Source organism: Cyphomyrmex costatus, unplaced genomic scaffold (assembly GCF_001594065.2).
Source record: "Cyphomyrmex costatus isolate MS0001 unplaced genomic scaffold, Ccosl1.0 scaffold127, whole genome shotgun sequence".
NCBI classification, from domain to species: Eukaryota; Metazoa; Arthropoda; class Insecta; order Hymenoptera; family Formicidae; genus Cyphomyrmex; species Cyphomyrmex costatus.
The window spans coordinates 45,347-65,331 of NW_017275249.1; the positions used below are offsets into that span (position 1 = coordinate 45,347).

Here is a 19,985-nt window from a genome sequence, read left to right on the forward strand (position 1 = left end):
TATATATATATATATGTATATATATGTATATATATATACACACACACACACAGAAAACTACATATACATATATATATGTAGGTAAAGTGCACACTATATATACATATATATATAATAATGATATATATGAATTTTTAACACGAATTAGTTTCTGCCATATGTTATAAGCTCCACACCAAGACACAAAACAGTAACGCTTTCGTACTTATCTATGCGAAAGATAAAAATGGTTTGGAGAGACGTTAGTCCGATACTTGGACAGTTATATCATAATTACATCTTAAATACTGAGAGTAATAAATTTACATATACAAGAACAATCGCAAACGTAAAAGCTGTTTTTCACATTTGTAATTAATATTCCAGAGATGAATGTGTATTTTAACCAGCAATTTAGCGATTAAGTTCGTTACATTACTATAATATTTTCGTTTTTCAGATTTAGCAAACATAGTCTTTCAGTAAGAGAGTTCGTCTTGAGTTATAATATCGCAGAGAACGGGATATAGAACTTTTGAAAAGGATTTATTTTATTTATGAAACGTAAATACAGTGAACGTTGGAAGAACGCATGAATATGTGAAGATGATAGGAATAACTATTATAAGAAAACTAATTAATACAAAAAAATGTTAATTTGATATAGGTAATATATGAATGAATATATTTTGTAAATAATTTCTTGTAAAGATGGACAAAAAGCATTACCCGTTGTATATATAGGAACTGTTTAAATTTTTATTAAATTAGTAATAATTAAAATTGTGCAAGAAGTAATTGTCATTATTATTAATTATTCTCTCGCGTTCATGTAATTAAGATACTAACTCTTATACAAATTTAAAACTGCATTGAATTATATGTGCATACATATATACAAATGTAAATCTATGTATGTGATTTATATCGATTATTGTTTTTGTGAACAGATAATCTAGTTTTATATTGTATAAATGTAACTTACACACAGTTGAGAATCTTTAAAGTTCTAGCTAAGCCTGCAGTAGTCATCACGTAGCACTATTCAAATTTTACATGAAAATATGCATTTCTTATCCAGTTCTGATTATAGATATCCTTTTCACGCGACAAATCAAATTTAAAATGTTATTTAGTAAATAATATTCCTGGATTATTAATTAATAATTATATATATATATATATATATGTATGTAATATAATGTATATGTAATATATATATATATGTATATTATAATTATGTAATATGTATATTACATATATACATTATATAATATATATACATTTATACAATATAATATATATGTATACATATATATATTATATTAATAATTTCTCAATAATTATTTATCTTTGCTACGTTCCTACAAATATCCTTTAATTTTCTGTAAATGTTATATGTGTGTTAAACGTTCTATACACAACTTTCTATGACAACAGTACAGATAAATACGTTCTACTTAGAGTTTGTCTACAATTGTGATCATGAATTATACCATGTATACCGTTAAAAATTAAAATGTGATTATAATCTTGTTTCTGAGAACATAGAGCGGTATTTAATCGATTCTTATATTTAAAACTGTCTTAAGTAAAATCTTATGATGTCATAAGCCAATCAGAAGACTGTATATTAGCATTTTAAGACATTACTTAAGACTGTCTGAAAATAACTAAATATGAATGGACTATAAATATCGGCCATAGATAATTTTGTATAAATCTCCGATTTCTCATCACACAGACCAAGTAAACCTTTATTACATGAGAAAGTTTGTTGTAACGATCATTATAATATATAGACATAGAATGTACAAAATACGATAAGTGCAGTGCTCAACTATATAGTGTGTGCATAAAAAAATTTTCTGATATTTTTCCCAAAGGCTCGATGGCTACCAGGCGACACTTTAATAAAAATGCTTTTCTCACAATAAGATTAAATACTGAATTTAATAATATTTAAAATAGGAAAGAATTTCACCGATCTATATCCCAAAAAAATTAAGAGAGACAGAGACTGCTTATTGGGTTGTAGTTTCGTTGAATTTGTTCCTATTTTTAATATCGATTTAAATTATTTAGTTAGAATATTGCTTGTTTATTATATTTTACTTTTATTGTAGAGACAAAAAACAACACATATATACACACACTGGGTCACATTGTATATAATAGCATGCTTATTTTACTCGGATGGGAGATCACACACCTGAATGTATATAAAAATACAAAGAAATGGGTACACGACTTGATTTCATCCGTATCCTGTAATGCAAATAGGATCATGTGTAATATATATAATAATTTAATTGCAGAATATACAGGAATAGTGGAAGGATTGTAATTTCGATGTAAAAAATATTCTCTTTCGCATTAGATAGATAGGCTAGGCATTATTATGTTACAATTTTATCATTGAATATTACATTTATATGATTGTATAGATTATAAACAAAAAGTAAGCTCTTTGTGTAAATACAGATATATCTTAAGTATAAGCGGACATTTAGCATGCTCGCATAATTAAGGAGCTTCTAAAGTATCTCTGCCGTATAATCACATATGTATGCATGTAATGTAAAGCTGAGCGATTAAATAATGCGCCAAAGATCAGAAGATGCCGAGTGACGATGCGAGATGACTATCGGTACAACCATCAGTAATTTGGAGAAGCAGGTGTACGTGTGAGAAGCTCAATAAATAATTGATGTTGATATTTTGTGGTTCGTTTAACGATGTAAAGTCTACATGCTACCATCTACGCGCAATCTACAATAATTAATGCCGAATAACAAACGATCTTTTACATCTGTTTTTATATATATATATATATTATATATATGTATATATGCATAAAACTATACAGTCCCGCGCTTGACGAGCTCCTTAATTTTGTAGGCAAATCCGCAAAAAATATTATATTATGTATATGGATGTGCGTTTTAAGATCACCAGATTGGGATTGTGGTTTGATGACTTTAAAACCTGCTATATGCAAAACATTTGTATTTTTAGTATTTGGTTATACGATATATAAATAGCAGTAAAAAGGAAGTAAACGATTGATAATAATCCAAGTGGATAAATCTATATATAAGTGAGAGATATCGCGCTATGATTATATGGAGAAAATATTACAATTATATTATTACCTATTATTACACAAAGTGAATACACAACATAGTAATTTGCTAATTGTATCTTTTAATAATTATTGTAGACACATTGATGAAAAAGGTTTTTTTCTTGTTATTAATTATTAATTACCATAGACTTATAAGACAATGAAAAATGTGTTATAAAAAAATGCGTTTGCTTGTTTTATATTTATATTCTACCCATTTTCATCGAACGATTCGCCATGTTCTATTACGCACTACTTAACGCAAGCATAATTTACGGCGTGTTCAGATTCCCACCCGAGTACTCCCTGGGTGTCATGTCATCCTTGTTTAACATTTGGCAAACAATAAGGATAGAAGGATACCTGAGTGGCACTCGGGTGGGAATCTGAACATAGCCTTATATGTAATATTTTATATTATTTTTATTTTATCTTCAAATATGATCATATATCGCAGCTTGTTTATGCAACATTTATTTTAATCAACATTTCTAGATAATCTATTGAAAGCATAATTGCCGCATTAAAAATTATAACAATCACGACTTGCTATGAAATAATAGAAAGTTATTATTTATTATTAAAATTATTATTCGTTATATATAATAGAAAATTCAATTTTACTTTTTTGTGTGAAATATTTTTTAATTAAAATTTATTATTTTATATTCGCAATGCGTAAAAAATCAAATCATAAATTCTTTTATTTTCAGACAAATGAAAATTGTATTAAGACAACGCATTTTTTGATCTGAATTAATTTTTATTCACATTCAAAGTAATTTCGTTCTAATCACATACACATTTATATACACACACACACATACGTTTATATTGTATATTAATTCCATATGTCAGCCATCTCCCTTGGACGGTGACATTCAATCGAAGGAGGAAGCATATTGACAAGACTTTTTTGCGTCTTATGATTTTTTATAATTGAAAAACATGCCGTATCGAAGTAAAACAATTTTGTGAATAGCAAGTTCTTTGTATAAGCAAGCATCGCGAGAATTATTCATGATAATCTAAAATGATCTACGCGGATGATCTACGAACGGACCTGTTAACCTTTCAGAGATGTTATCAAAAATCGATGAATTTAGTCTCTATTTCGCAATTCTGTTAACGAAAACGTAATGATTATTCACATATATTATTTTATAAAATTTAGGTGTTATCCTTAAAAATACATTCTAGTCGAGTAACAAGTGTTCAGCAAAAAAAATTGCAAAATTTATACATAATTATACAACATAATTATTATGATTATCTTCTCGATTATATATGTGCACCTACATAACTTTATTACAAAAATTCATTTCCATTGAAACTTCCTAAATGTCAGCTAATTGTAAGTAAATTATCTCTTTTTATCCATTAATAATGGTATAAGGAAAAGATATAAACAGCTGGACAGAGCAGTAAAGCGAAAAAAGTCAAGTTCAGCGGAAAAAAAAACCTCCACCATCCGCTACGAGGTATATGACGTATCCGTAACAACCGTTAAGCCCGATCTACAATTGCGTAAACGTAGTTGTAAGTGGTTGTAGTTATAAGAATTGACCAATGACAGTCGAATATTCTCCTCGTATTCAACTGTGATTAGTGTCAATTCTTACAACTACAACTACGTTTACGCAATTGTAGATCGGGCTTTAAGCCAGAAACACATAGAAAAACGTAAGCCGTAAGACGTATTAAGCCCATGGCACATAGAAAAACGTAAGGCCGTAAACGTAATCAGTAAGCGAATTGACCAATCACAGTTAAGAACGTAAGCAGTCGCTGCTACGTCTCAACTGTGATTGGTCAATTCGCTTACTAATTATGTTTACGGCCTTACGTTTTTCTGTGTGCCATAGGCTTTAGTAGGGAAATCGTAACATTGGATTCGCTACCGGCCTTACGGTCTCTATTGTGATTGGCCAAAACGCTTACTGATTACATTTACGGCCTTAGGCCTATCGCACATGAAATGCATAACTGTGCATAAGCATAACATAATGCTGCTGGACCAATGAGCATCTTATGTTAATCAATATGGCGTCTTTATGCTGGATGCTCATTGGTCCAGCGGCCTTATGTTATGCTTATGCACAGTTATGCATTTCATGTGCTATAGGCCTAAGGAAATCGTAAAGCGGGGAGCACAGACTTTTGCATAACGCATAAACCATATACATAAAGAATTTGATTGGTCCACTGACTCATGCATAAGAAAATGGGCCAATGAAATTTCTTATGCACATGCTTTATGCAAAAGTCTGTGCTCCCCGCTTAAAGGTTGGATTATACTGGCCGTAATCTGTAAAAATTGACCAATTATAATCGATTATTCCCCTCTCATTCGACTGTGATTGGTCAATTTTTACAGATTACGGCATAAGTTAACAGTTTACGGCCAGTATAAATCAACCTTAACATTGGATTCACTACCGGCCTTACGGTCTCTACTGTGATTGGCCAAAACGCTTACTGATTACATTTACGGCCTTACGTTTTTCTGTGCGTCATGGAGTTCAGCGAGAAGGATTCTTCTCTCTCTCTCTCTCTCTCTCTCTCTCTCTCTCTCTCTCAGATTCTCTCTCGCTGTCTCGTTCGCTCTTAGCGCGTCGAAGGCGAACAAGGAGGAACTATTAAGAGAGACAAGGACAGCGCGATGGTCGACGCCATATTACATATATGGTCGACGCGCTCCTACTACAAAAGAGACACACGCACGTATACACGAGCTTTGCTTGCTGTGTGCACAGATCATGTTTGTGTGTGCTACCGGTTGCGTCAGGCTGCCGCTACCCATGATACATGCCGCTACCATCGAAAGTGCAAACGGGTTGGAAATCGCATCACTGGCTCCAGGTTCCAGCAAGAGAAATTGAAATGGAGAAAACAGCCAAAAAACGTCAAGTTAACGATGATTGCATGATGGAGGTATTGTGTTAAATTACACACTTAGTATTATTCTGAAATTAAAAACCAATTTTTTTTAAAATAATTATATTTTATAAAAGAATACCTACTAAAATTGTTATTTTTTAATTTATTTTTGTGGTTACATTATGCGGATAAAAACGCATAATAGACAAATCTAAATACTCCAAATAGTATGTAACATTCAAGCAATATTTCAGCATCATTTCAACGTGTTGTAATATTGCAGAAATTTTCAGTTATGAAAATAAAATTATATCGTTCCCATGTGTGTAGTTACATACATTATCAATGACTTTCCAACAGTTATGTCTGTATTCTGCAATTATTAATGAGATTGTCGTTGTACATTTATTATTATATATGATAAAATAACAGTAACGAAAAAGCAGTATTTTCCATTTTCTAGTTATCACGTGGTTTAAACTTAACCTTAGACTCGTGATTTAGGCTTAACCTCACTTTGTGTGATAATATAAGATATTTTTTTTTAGCATTAAACTAATGGTTTTGTAATAACTTTAAAAGTGATAACTACAAAACTATCAGTTTAATTATAAATTATGTAAAATTAAGGATAAGAATCAATCATTAAAAAATCTTTCGATAATTATATGTATGCGCACGCGTGTGCAAAGCTGTTTTCTGCTAAACAGAGAGTAATTGTTTTCCATAAAGAACATAACAGTTGGTTGACACTTTATTTATCATATGTACTTGTACAATTTGTACTAATAAAAAGAAATCATGAACTTTAAAGTAAGCTAAATATATTTATGTTTAATTTTTTATGAATTCTCTATGTTTTAATCTGTACATTAAGTATCACGTTGTAATCTTGTTTGCCTTACTTTTTTTTTTCTAATATGTTTAACTTTGAAAGTCATTATATAAGTGCTTTATTTGAAAAATAATGAATATTTTTTGTCCTTTAGGTAGAGACAGTTAATGGAATAAAGGGAAAGGCAAGACAGTATTCAGCCAAAAAGAAAGCCAAGAATGTACAAGGTGGAGAACAAAGAAAGGTAATATGATATGCAATAAAATATAATATGTAATAGCAAGATTAAGTCATAGAAGACATAATTTAAAGTTTTTTTTTAAATTAAGTACAGTTCTGATTTTTTAAAAGACAAAAATTGTTTTTAAATGTAAAAAATAATTCATATGTAAACTTCATTTGAACAAATGTGATTCTAGATATCAGTACCAGCGCACAGATATTCACCTTTAAAAGAAAACTGGATAAAAATATTTACACCCATCACCGAACATCTGAAATTGCAAGTACGTTTCAATGTAAAAACCAGAAATGTGGAAATTAGAACGGCACCAGAAACCCCAGATATTTCGTACCTCCAAAAAGCGGCAGACTTCGTGAAAGCATTCATTTGTGGATTCGAGGTGGAGGACGCTTTGGCTTTGTTACGTCTGGATGATCTCTTTGTGGAATCTTTCGAGATACAAGATGTCAAGCAACAAATGAAAGGGGATCACCAGTCTAGAGCAATTGGAAGATTAGCTGGCAAAGGTGGAAGAACAAAGTTTACCATCGAGAACGTAACAAAAACCAGAATTGTGATAGCCGATACAAAAATACACATCCTCGGTTCTTTTCAGAATATACAATTAGCTCGTAGAGCGATATGTAATTTAATCTTAGGAAGTCCTCCTTCCAAGGTTTATGGACAATTAAGAAACATAGCTAGCAAGATATCGGAACAATTCTAAATGGAATATATATCTACATATTCTATTTGTACATATATACGTGTATATATATTATTGATAGTAATAAAATTATGTTTGGCATTATGTATACATCTATGTACACTTCATATTTTTTGTATATGATATCATTTTGCATAGAAAAATTAAACTTATAATAAAATTATGTAAGATGCGTAACATTATTTTTCACGAAATATATATATGTATTTACAGAAGTATTTGGTATTTGTATTTACGCGGTACTTTATTCAGAACCAATCTACCATCATAACTGAGAGATGCGAAAGTCCAAGGGTCAGCAGACGACCATTCCACTGCATACACACTATCTTCGTGCTCCTCGTATCTTCCTACCAGACCATCTTCTAGTCTAAAATATTATAAAAATAAAATTTGATACTTTATGTAAGAATTGACTAAGAGCTGTAGATTAATAGATTATTAGATTAATGTTAGATTGATGCAAAAATAATGTCAGTTTTTACTATTTTAAACTTTAGGAGCTTTATTCTACAATAAGGATACGTTCGATTGTGTTCATGTTGTATTATTTTTGAGCGCAGATTCTACTTTGTTAATTTGCTATTATAATTTTGTTCAATGTTAACTTTAGGATCATTTATTATCATTATTATTATTACGTATAAAAAAAAGCAATTCTCTATATTTAGAATAAAAATTCAAACTAGGTTTTAAAACAGCAGAAATAAGTCGAAGAATTAATGAAATATTTGGCTAGGAAATTACAAACGAACAGACAATGTAATAATGGTTTCAAAAATTTCACGAAGGTGACAGTATTGAAAATGAAAAGGAGATAATTTGCATTCATTGAAAATGATTTTGAAGACAATTATTGAAGCGGATCTATTAAAAACCATTCAAATGATTATACATGAAGTAATCAATTAACAGTTTTTGATCAATCAATAATTTGTCATTTTAATCAAATCAGACAAGTAAAATTTGATATTATTTTTGCATCAAACTAATATATTCATTTACTTCTTTTTTCCGCAAGATTCTTCGCTTTGCAAAGGTTCGTCTGACACCAAATGACCAAACGGTTCAGATGATATGGATGCAATACTGCTTAATATCACTCTGGAATCACTACTAGACGTTAAAACAAGCTGATCGTGAAACCGATTAATCCTTATGTTCCACACCCAGTGTGAATGTTCCATACGTGACAACACTGGTTCCGTGGGAAGTCGGATATCCCAAAACTTCATGTAACCATCATCACCACAAGTAGATAGCAAATATTGACGATTTGCATTAAAATCTAAATCCCTAAACAAGTTACACGATAAAAATATTATGACTTTGATTCTATCAAAAATCAATCTTTATGTTATCACCATTATTACCTAATAATTTGCGAATGTGCAGATAAAATAGACCAAGCAGCATTGGCCGGACTTCTAAAATCCCATCCACGAACATTGTTGTCATTCAAGGTTACAAACTGATTAGCACCATTATGAGGATTCCATTTACCATTCGTAAATCGTGGCTGACCCTTACCTGCTAAGGTACCTGTTACTGTAACCTAAATGTATAAAAGATTATTAAAAAGGCAGTTTTTAAAACAATAGGATAGTATAATGTAATCTTGATTGGATAAAAGAATAAAGATCAATAACCTGTGGTCCTTCAGTTAAATCCCACAAAACAAAATTATTATCTACTACTGAAACTACTTTCTTGCTATCCATAGGGTGATAGGCAATAGTTTTAAGATCAGTGCCATGTGGAGTCGTATCAATATCAGCTAGTTTATCGAGTTGCAAAATATCATTAGTGTACTCTTTTATCTCAGGGAATCTCCACACTGCTCCTTTCATCTGGCAGGTACCTTCCTCTAGAAAAATAAGAGTTCTTTCAAGAGACATATTTTGTCATGAAATATAATTAAAAATAATATAAGGCTTTGTAAGTATAAAACAATATAGATATAATAAGGGCAAAGAGCTAATAATGTAAAAACGGTTTTAATTTAAATAATCATAATATAAAAATTACATAAACGAAACATATGTTTCGACTTCGATCAGGTCATTTTCAATGTTACAAAAATTAATATTAAATTTTATGTTACAATAATTGATAAGATTAAAATCTGAGTTAATAATTAATTCAAGACATTTTAATGTGTGTGATAATAAATGAGTTTGTATTCTTCATTTTGTTTTTTTCAATAAAATAAATAATATAGTATAATTATTAATACTAAAACTAATATAATGACTAATATGAATTATTAAAATTAATAATTAATATCTAATGATAAATGATTTCAGTTTAAATAATAAAATATTATTTTAAGAAATTGAATATATATATATATATGTGTGTGTGATGTAAGGCTTATTTACCACTTAAACTATTGTAACATGTAATAAATACATCAGGTTTAGTTGGAGAAGCCTGTAAAGACCAAATTTCTCCTATTGGATGCTGGAACACTTGTGTTTTTAAATTTCCTGTTTCCTCATCAAGTTCTACTAAATGAACCTGGTTGTTGCTGAATTTTAAAGATTGCGTTCCTACCAAGAATCTCACAATATCTGTCTCAGCTGTTTGAGCTGACAGTGCTCTAGTCTAAAACATAAGACAACATTAAAATTATTATATATATTCTCAAATACATTTTATCAAAATTTTAACATTTAAATCGCAATATATAATAAATATTAAAATAGCGCAATAGCTAATAATAGACAATGTTATTTGATAATAGCATAAAATAAAAAAATAAAAAATATACTAGTTTATTTAAAATTCATAATTAACTTGTAATATATTCATACTTGAAATTCGAGTCCATATATAACAGGATTATCATTTTCCATTTTTGAGAATATTGTGTTTCACCATATAAAATATATTGCACTTTGTCAGGAAATATGATGTTGACTTTTCATATAGATATAACAATCCTTGTAGAAAGAGATAGTCGAAAGCACGTCGTAAACAATTGTCTATATTGGTCTATATCTAATATCTGTGAAGATAACTGGAAGAATTTAAACTATTATCTCATATTTGCACTAACTTTAGATCTCGAAATACACGATTTAGTTAAAAAAATCATTGTTCTGAGTAAAAAATAATCCTCTGAGAATATAGACATCAATGTAGTCCGAGTTCTGCAATAACGGGTAATTAAATATTTAATTAAAAGTAGAAACACTCAAACGTCAAGGATATCATGATATATCGTAAACTGACATGACATCGATATGACAATATAACGCCGTGTTCACATTGGCCTTGTCCAAACACACGATGCGAGTGGTAGAGAGAAAGAATCGACCTATATATCCTATTTCTATTAATGTAGGTAAAACTGTATAAAAATCTTTAATCTCAATTTAATTTACTCTTTATCCTTTTCTAATTTTTTTAACTAGAAGAAGATAAAAAGTAAACCATGATTAAAGCTAATCTATTAGTTTAGTAGTAACGAGCACTAGACTATTCTATTCGAGTCCAATGACAAAGAACAGAGTTTGTTTTTCATTGTTACACTAAGACAACTTTACTAAATCTTTCTTACTCTTTGCCAAAATTAAACATATATTTATTTCACTTTAAATACAAAGAGCGTACATTAAATTGTGTTCAGCTAAAAAAAAAAAAAACAAACCTAAAGGCTCCGTTCATAAAATTTATCTGGGTGCATCCAGATTATTTTTCTTTGTTGTTCATTAAATATTAAACAAAGATAAAGATACAGTCATATGGTTTTTGAAAATTGATATCAAGCGGCAATTTCAATCATGTGATCCATTTTGATGTTAAAAATGATCGTCGAGCATGAAAAAGTATTTTAAAATCAGCGAAGAAAGCAGCTTTGCAACTGTGAAGTTTTTAATATGATTAGTTTTTCCCTTAATTTCTCACTGGATCTAAACCAATCATGTTAAGGATTTTACAGTTTGCAAAGCTACTTTCTTTCTCTGCTAAATGCAGCCAATGGTTGCGTTCAGCAGAAAAAACAGCTTTGCGGCTGTTGCAAAATTCATTAATATGATTGGTCTTGCTTTTAGTTCCTTATTGAATCTAAATGTATGAACCAATCATATTCAAGAATTTTACAACAGTTGCAAAGCTGCTTTTTCTGCTGAACGCAACCAATGGGCGCGTTTGGCAAGCTCAATAATTAAGCATTCGCTGCTATTGGTGTATTCTTCCAGATTATCCAATCAGAAATTTAAATCTAGAAGAATACGTTGATTAGATAGAATATAGAGATTTCGAGTAGCTGCGCTCAGTACCCCTTTTACACCGAGCATTTGATACACGTATTAACTAGTAATTTTCTATTAAATAATCTTAATTTCAGCAATGTATTTAAAGAATAACGTGTTAAATTAGTAAAATATGCATCAAAATAATTAATTAAATACACATATCATGTATATGTTTACAAATAACGCTGAAATTAAGATAATCCAATAGAAAGTTACTGGTTAGTACTCGTATCAATTGCACGATGTAAACTAGGCCATTGCCTACAATCCCGATTGCACGCATTGCTCGTTGATTGGCCAATTTAAAAATATAATATAACCTCATTGGTAAAGCAGAGAAAAGTTATTATGCACCGGCCAATGTGAATGGTGTATGTAATCGGGGTTGTAGGCTAACGGGGTCTTCCTATAGAATACATTCAGCAAAGAAAACTAATCAGCGCTTAGAGATTCTTTAATATGATTTGCAGGGAATGGAAGTAACTCGTTACTTGTAACGAAGTTACAGTTACAAGTTACTTTTTTGGTAACTTTACTGGTAACTGCGTTACTTTCTTTTTTTGGTAACTGTAACGGTAACGAGTTACATTTTTTGGGTAACGGTAACGAAATTTACAGTTACTTTCGTCGTTACTTTGCACACGATTGAACACGGTTTGATTGGATACATGCTATTTATAGCGCTTATCAATAAGACTTGAAAGCCCTTAGACATTCGGCTGTCATGATTCAGTAATTATTTTACACTTCTATCTTCTATATATAATACATAGGACATACAAATATTTCAGTTTGCTGCATATTTTACAGATTTTAGAATTACAAAATTGTGTTTAAAAGAAATTAAAAGATAAATTAAATAATAGTAAAATGAGAAAAGCTACGAACCCAAAAGCGAAACAGTTTAAAAGACGATGACAATAAGTGTCGAAATGTCGTTTGTTTTTATCTTGTTTTATCCATGTTATTGTTCTAATATATATTTATACATTTAATTACATTGTCATCGTCGTTCTTATCGGAAATAAACTGTTTCATTTTTGGCTCGTAACCCTTCTCATTTTACTTTTATTTAATTTATTATTTGAGCCATTCTACATTGTTTTTTTTTTAAATAAAATTATATATTTGTCAGTATTACCAATTAAAAAAAAATGCAAAAGTACATTTTTAAATTGATTTTAAAAAAGTAACGGAAAAGTAACGAAAAGTTATTTTTCAAGTAACGGTAACTGTAACGAGTTACTATTAAAAAGCGATAACTGTAACTGTAACTAGTTACATTTTTTACTCGGTAACGAGTAACTGTAACTAGTTACTTTTAAAAAGTAACTTTCCATTCCCTGAATTGATTTGTTTCTACACTTAAATCTAATGAAGAATCAAAAGTAAGAACCAATCATACTAAAGAATCAATGATCGCGTTCAGCAGACTCAACTGTTGCGGATCCGTGAACGCTCGCTGCTATTGGATGATCTAAAAGAACATACCAATAGCAGAGAGCGCTCACGGATTCGTTCAGCAGCAGTTGAGTCTGCTGAACGCGACCAATGGGTGCATACAAAGCACGACTGCTTATTGAACGCTCATTGAGCTCTCATACCTGTTTAGTCTATATTTTTAAATCTAATGGAATATGTTAATCAGATTCAAAAGTTCATTGAGCGCTAAGTGAGCTCTTGTACCTGATTGGTTTATACTTTTAAATCTAATGGAATATCCCAATCAGATAAAAAAGCTCACTGAGTGCTCAGTAAGCAGTCGTGCTTCTGGATGTATCCATGACTGCGTTCAGCAGCAAAAGCAGCTTTGCAACTGTTGTAGAATTCTTTAATATGATTGTCCTTATTAGATCTAAATATGTCCTCATTAGATCTAAATGTACAAGCCAAACATATTCAAGAATTTTACAATAATTGCAGAGCTGCTTTTTCTGCTGAACACAGCCATTAAATGTTACCTGATTAGTTTTCTTTGCTAAAAGTTTTCGATGACAGTGGATAATAACGTCATATGCTCTATTACTACTCGCTATTACACGCTTAATAACGAAACACCCGCAACGTCAATAATCCAAATCGTATTCGAACCCTCGCGCAGTCAAAAACGCTATCAAATTCACTGAACGCGCCTATTATGATATCTGGGTATGTATGTATGTACACCTGGGTAAAATTTTTAGACGCAAAACCAAACAGATCAAACTGGCCAAAGGTTTGCCTCGTATGCCTTTCAACGGTCGACGTCGAGGCGCTGTCACGGCGGTTAATTTGTGGTGGGGGGAATCCGCGTATCACACGTATACGTTCTCCGAGTATACGTTCCCCCTCCAGTCCGTCGCAGCGAGCGCTGTCGTTTCTTCGTTTGCCGTATGAGCGTTCTCGGGCGATCCGTGGATCGACGAGAACGGAGCAAACGGAGTCGGGGAGTGGAGGCAGAAGCAGCCGAGTCGCGGGATCTGTGAGACCGAGCATTGTCGAGGTTCGAGCAACGAGCGGCGTATCGAGCGACGAATCCCGTCGTTCATCACCTGCTTACACTCGGTACGTGCGAGAGTATCGTCCTGTCGGCGTTTTACGGGATTGTCCTATACGGTGCTTTCGCGTACACAAGTGCGATCGAGGAGGCCGCGGAGATGCCGGATGCGGCGCTGAACGCGCGTACACCGTGCTTGCGATCGTCGCTGTAGCCGCAACCGATTCCTGAGGCACGCCGCCGTCTTCGCCCCCCCGAGATCGTCGGCCGGGAGATCCCCGGACGCGAATGCGCGCTTCTCCTCGCGGTGCCGTCCTCGCGCGAGGATCGCACACGTTCCTCTTCCTCCCGAAAGCGCCGCTATGCTGACGCTGCAGCATCACAAACGTGAGTAACCTGTCGTCGAGAACAGAGGCACCTTGCTTCGACCACGCATGTACTGCTCGTCCTCTCGTGTCGCAATCTCGCACGCGTGTGTCCACGCACGCGTTTTTGGAGAACGGCATTTCTCGCGAGCACTCACCGCTTGTCCTCTTCTCTCTCTCTTTTTCTTCCCCTCCCCCCCCCCCTCTCTCTCTTTCTCTCTTTCTCCATTTCTCTTTTTTTTTTCTGGAACGAAATATCGTTTAGTTAGCGGCCGCTCCACTTTTTGTCCACCTTTGCTATATCGCCGATACGCGCGTCTTAAATCTCACGACTCTGTTCGCGATACTGTTGATGAGCACGGTGCGATATTTTTGTCCGTCAAACGATCAGCTGTTGCTGTTGACGAATATTGATTCGTCTTCGCCGCGCGAGGTCTGAATTAATCATTGAGCTTTGCGGTAGATACGTACGTCGGAGATGCGGATTCTACTCCGAATTGTTCGAAGGAGAAATTGCGGCCGTTAGTTTTTTGAATCGAAGAGATACCTATGACGTATGCAACGTACGTCCAAAAAATATGCGTTAGAAGCAGAAAGTTTGCTGCGGCTGCAAAAAAAAAAAAAACGAAAAAATTTGTGACATACAATACCCCGACGAAGCTATATGTAAATTTGTTTAGCGAATTTTGATCTCTGATTTTTTCCTACACGGAAATTGGGCGGCGCGGTTTTGAAATGGTAATGCACGTTTATCAAGCGCATACTGCTATCAATTGCTTTTAATTGAATGGTGTATTTAATATATGTCAATATAAAATGCCGTATCAATCATCGCGATTCAATTTCGGCGGCGCTTGTAACGTCTGTTCACGTTTCTTTTCACGCATGACGGGAAACATGCATAAATTACGAACGGTGGTATGTATATACTAGTTTGAGAGAAAGCATGGAACACCGTCGTTTTTAAGCACTCGTTTCAAGAGAATTTCAATGCGATACATTGAAAAAAAACGATTTGCCTGAAGTGTCGAAAAATTTAACTAAATACAGTTCTGAAAATGATTTTGTTGGACTATCAATAATTATCTAATCTCTCGAATTAATTACTTGAATGCCAAAACTTTTTGCATCATCGATCATTATGCTGCAATTTTTTACATAATTATTTTGATTTTCCAACAAAATTGTTTCCAAATCTGTATCTAGCTAAATTTTTAGATAATTCAGCAAAATTATTTTTTCCGTGTATTATGTTACATTATACCGTAATTTTATTTGACACAATATGGTATTTCACTCACTCTATAATGCTATATATATATATATAGCTATTCATAAAATCAGATTTTAATTCCGAACTCGAGCTCCTCCGTTCCAGCCGAGTTCCTCTACAAAGATTCCTCTTGCGAAGAATCTGATCGTATTATGTACATTATTGCAGCTCTCCGATACGGTTTTTACGACAACGCGTCTCGAATAGCCTTGTATCTACGTCTATGACGCGTTCTCGTATTTGGCATGCCATCGTTTATTTATCAATCGCACGCGATAAGAATGCGCTTGCAGATCGACTCGGTGACGCGTGAACAGATCTTTTGACGATCCCGGGTCGAGATAGACACGCGCTTATATTCATTGGTGCAAATATCTCCCGTCTCGTGCCGGCTCAAATGTATTCATACTGCTCCGATAGGTTCAAGTTAATTGAACTATTAGTCGCCGCTTTCTCGCATCTCTTGCCCTGTCGTCATTGCCACTTCGTGTCAGCGTCGTCGACGTAACCAGTTGATACATGGAAAGCAGGGTTTTACTTAGAGATCTCATTATCAGAGTCCAGTCACGAGAGATTTTGTCAAAATCCTACTTGAGAGAAAGGTATAATTTCTCCCTGTATATACTATCTCACTCAAGCTTATATTGTCTCGCTCTGTAATCTTAATTAAAGTTATAGAGTGAGATAGTATAAGTGAGATAATATATACAGGGTGTTTCGAATTTAAATGGCCAAACTTCAGGAGCATGTAAAGGATCGATAAAATAAGGAAAAAAGTTCTTTAGAGATATGCTCGTTTTTTGCTTTGTTTTGGAGAAAATTACAAAAATAAAACGCAATTTTTCGGAATATTGTTATTTTTAAAGCGGAATATTATTGTTTTCGTATGCGACTTCAACGATAAATATACTTCAGAAGCAGTGCGAAAGTATTCGTGTCGATTTCTAGGTAGAAGACTGGCGAATTGACGAATCATTACATTGACTAGATCAACGTTTGGCTGCAACACGAGTTCGTACAAGATACAATGTGTGTGTTGCTGCAAGAGCTCAACATTTTAAACGATATCTGCATTAAATTAACGACGTGAATAAAGACATGAATGAATAAGTAATAAATAAGTACATAAATGTGTGAAAATTATTGTTTTCTTTTTTGTGATTTTCTCTATAACGAAGCAAAAACGGAGCATATCTCTAAAGGAGATCTTTTTTCTTAGTTTATCGATTTGTTCTTGGATTTGTTATATTATATACATTCTCCCGAAGTTTGACCATTTAAATTCGGAACACCTGTATACACATAGAGAGAATTACATACCTTTCTCTCTCGTCGCAGGATTTTAATAAACTCTCTTGTGACTGAACTCTGACATAGAATCTCTAATTTTAAAGTATCTAAAAAGTTAGCTGGATACAGAACTGAAAATAATTTTGTGAGGTCGACAAAATAATTATGTAGGACACTCAAACTGGTTGCTAGAAAGTTAAAACTTTTTGTAGCATTATTCATCATGCTTGAGATTCCTACGTAATTATTTTGATGGTTCAACAAAATTATTTTCAGATTTATATCTAGTTAAATTTTTAGATACTTCAACAAAATCGTTCTTTCCGTGTATAATTCATGTATGATGATTCGGCCAGGGCAGCCGTGTTCTTGCTTCGGTCCAAGTATCGTATCATCTTTCATCGTTGATTGTTTTGGATGAAATTTAATTTATTTAGTAGATTTATATTTTTGACTTTGTACATTTTATTTACAATTCCGATTTTTTAAGTATTGCGACTGTATCGCCTCATTTGGGGATCATTGGGTACTATGAGACAGAGAAGAAGAAGCGGTCACTGCAAAAATCGGTTAGTTTTCCGATAAAAGTTCACACGCGGATGTCCGCGTTCGCGTGTGACACGCTTACTCGACCTATCGATTTTACCATAGGTCGTAAATATCCAGCTAACGTTAAAGCAAGTTAGCGATTCTGTATGTCTCTCTGAATACTTCACTCAGAAAAACGTCTGGTTGAATTAATTGAAATTCTAACTGAAAATAGATAAATCATAATTTTCTGGTTATATTTTTGTCTAAAATTCTAGTTGAAATAACCGGAACTCTCTGATTGATGTAAGAAATGATATCAGAATCTCTTGGTCCATTCAACCATTTTTCTCAGTGCAAGAGATAAAGAAGCCGAGACTTCGGATCTTCTCTCTATTGAAGCAGCCAAAGACACCGAGGAACGATAATAAAGTCTGAATAAATGAGAAACATCAATTGCCAATATTTTTCGTGATTATACAGAAATATACGTCTTTTTCTCGAGAAACTTCAAAGGCACCAAAGGCTAAGCGAGACCTTCACATTTCCACCTTCGAGGCGATCCGTCCGCCCACAGCATCGTAATTGATCCGTAAGCAATAAACTCGCTTTAAAATCTCGAGTTTCACTTTAATCAATAGTGTCGCGTGTTGCATGCCACTATGTACCTAAGTTCTTTCGATTACTATCGCACGCAGCCGGCGGCTCTGGCCGTCGCCTTCGATACGAATATCGTGACGGAGTACGTTTACCTTAGATTGGCTATATTTCGATAGGATTTGCACTGAGCTCCGATAAAAAACTATTTACCTCGTCGGTGAAGCTTCCGCTTGCTTTTTACTTTTCATGGTTTATCATTGACAAAAACAATAATGGATAGTATTATTGTTTTGACATCGATCACTTTTTCTGGCTTTTTTAACATTGATTATTATGATTAATTTTTTATATATTTTTTTTACATTAGAACATTACAATCTAGAATCTCTCATTTAGATACTAGAATCATTTAGATTATAGATCGAAAAGTAACGAAAAATTTTCAAAAGAAATTTTCGAGCACTAATTTCAGAAGAAATTAAGCTCTGTATCATAAATTTATTTTTTTATATATTAAGCTATCATTTCTATCTAATTTCTTTTTAACGATTATAGGCTTTTAAATAACCGCCTCCGGACGTCATTTCAGTACTTTCAGAATTGAATTTAATTACTCAATTAGTCCTTAATTAAGATTCAAGCGAAATTTGCGCTTGCTGTTAATAAGGTACAATCGCAAACAATTTAAAACGAATTATACGTGAAATACTCGAATGAAGTGTGATCTCACGAGGTCAGAGACACAGAATTTAATTTTTCTTGCAACAATATTTGGAACCAAAACGATTGACGTTAAATAGATTAAATTCTTTTTTAAATCAAGCTCTAATTTCGAAAACAATAAGAACGTAAATTCTTTATTCTGACCAAGATCGAATTGCTAAGTTTTTCCTAGCATAAAATGTTTATGTATATTACAACAATTTACTGCGCATTTAATTACTTTTACTAAATTGACTCATGAATGAAATGATGAAATATTTTTTGGCAGTATTTATTTTCTACAAAGAAAAATTGTGAGTCGTTTTTAGTTGTGTTCACTCTCTCAAATATCGTCAAATATATCCATAGCCATTCAATAGCCAAACATCAACAATTTTTGTTTATTGGAATTATTCCGATTATTCTGCTCAAGTGGTCTTAATTTTTCCCGCGGCCATCTTTGACTTTGAAGACATAATCAATATTTTTATTGTAAATTCTGTTATATAAAGTCTGATAGATAAATTTTTTTAAATCTGTAAAAACTAAATGAAATACAATTCGACTTTTATAACGATAAAAATTCGTTAAATTTTTCATAAGCGTGTAAGAAATTTTATACAATCTGAAACAATATAAAAATATATGCCGAAACCAAAGATTCAAATTGCTGATGAAATATGCAAAATTTCACACGGGGGGGGGGGGGGGGGGGGGG

The 19,985-nt window shown here is 32.7% G+C and overlaps 2 protein-coding genes across 2 annotated transcripts; one reads left to right on the forward strand and one right to left on the reverse strand.

Moving 5' to 3' along the window:
* The first annotated feature begins 5,904 nt into the window (after nt 1-5,904).
* On the forward strand, nt 5,905-7,771 carry l(1)G0004 (RNA-binding protein pno1). Its single transcript, XM_018550740.1, has 3 exons — nt 5,905-6,040; nt 6,976-7,065; nt 7,241-7,771. Exons 1-3 carry the CDS (start codon nt 5,915-5,917, stop codon nt 7,769-7,771), a joined length of 747 nt encoding a protein of 248 aa, XP_018406242.1. The 5' UTR covers nt 5,905-5,914.
* A 207-nt stretch (nt 7,772-7,978) lies between these two features.
* On the reverse strand, nt 7,979-10,706 carry LOC108782461 (protein TSSC1). The gene is made up of 6 exons (XM_018550741.1): nt 10,588-10,706; nt 10,153-10,378; nt 9,421-9,638; nt 9,145-9,326; nt 8,777-9,067; nt 7,979-8,141 (listed from the first exon to the last, which is right to left on the reverse strand). The coding sequence occupies exons 1-6, from the start codon at nt 10,627-10,629 to the stop codon at nt 7,979-7,981; spliced, it is 1,122 nt and encodes a 373-aa protein (XP_018406243.1). The 5' UTR covers nt 10,630-10,706.
* Between the last annotated feature and the right edge of the window lie 9,279 nt (nt 10,707-19,985).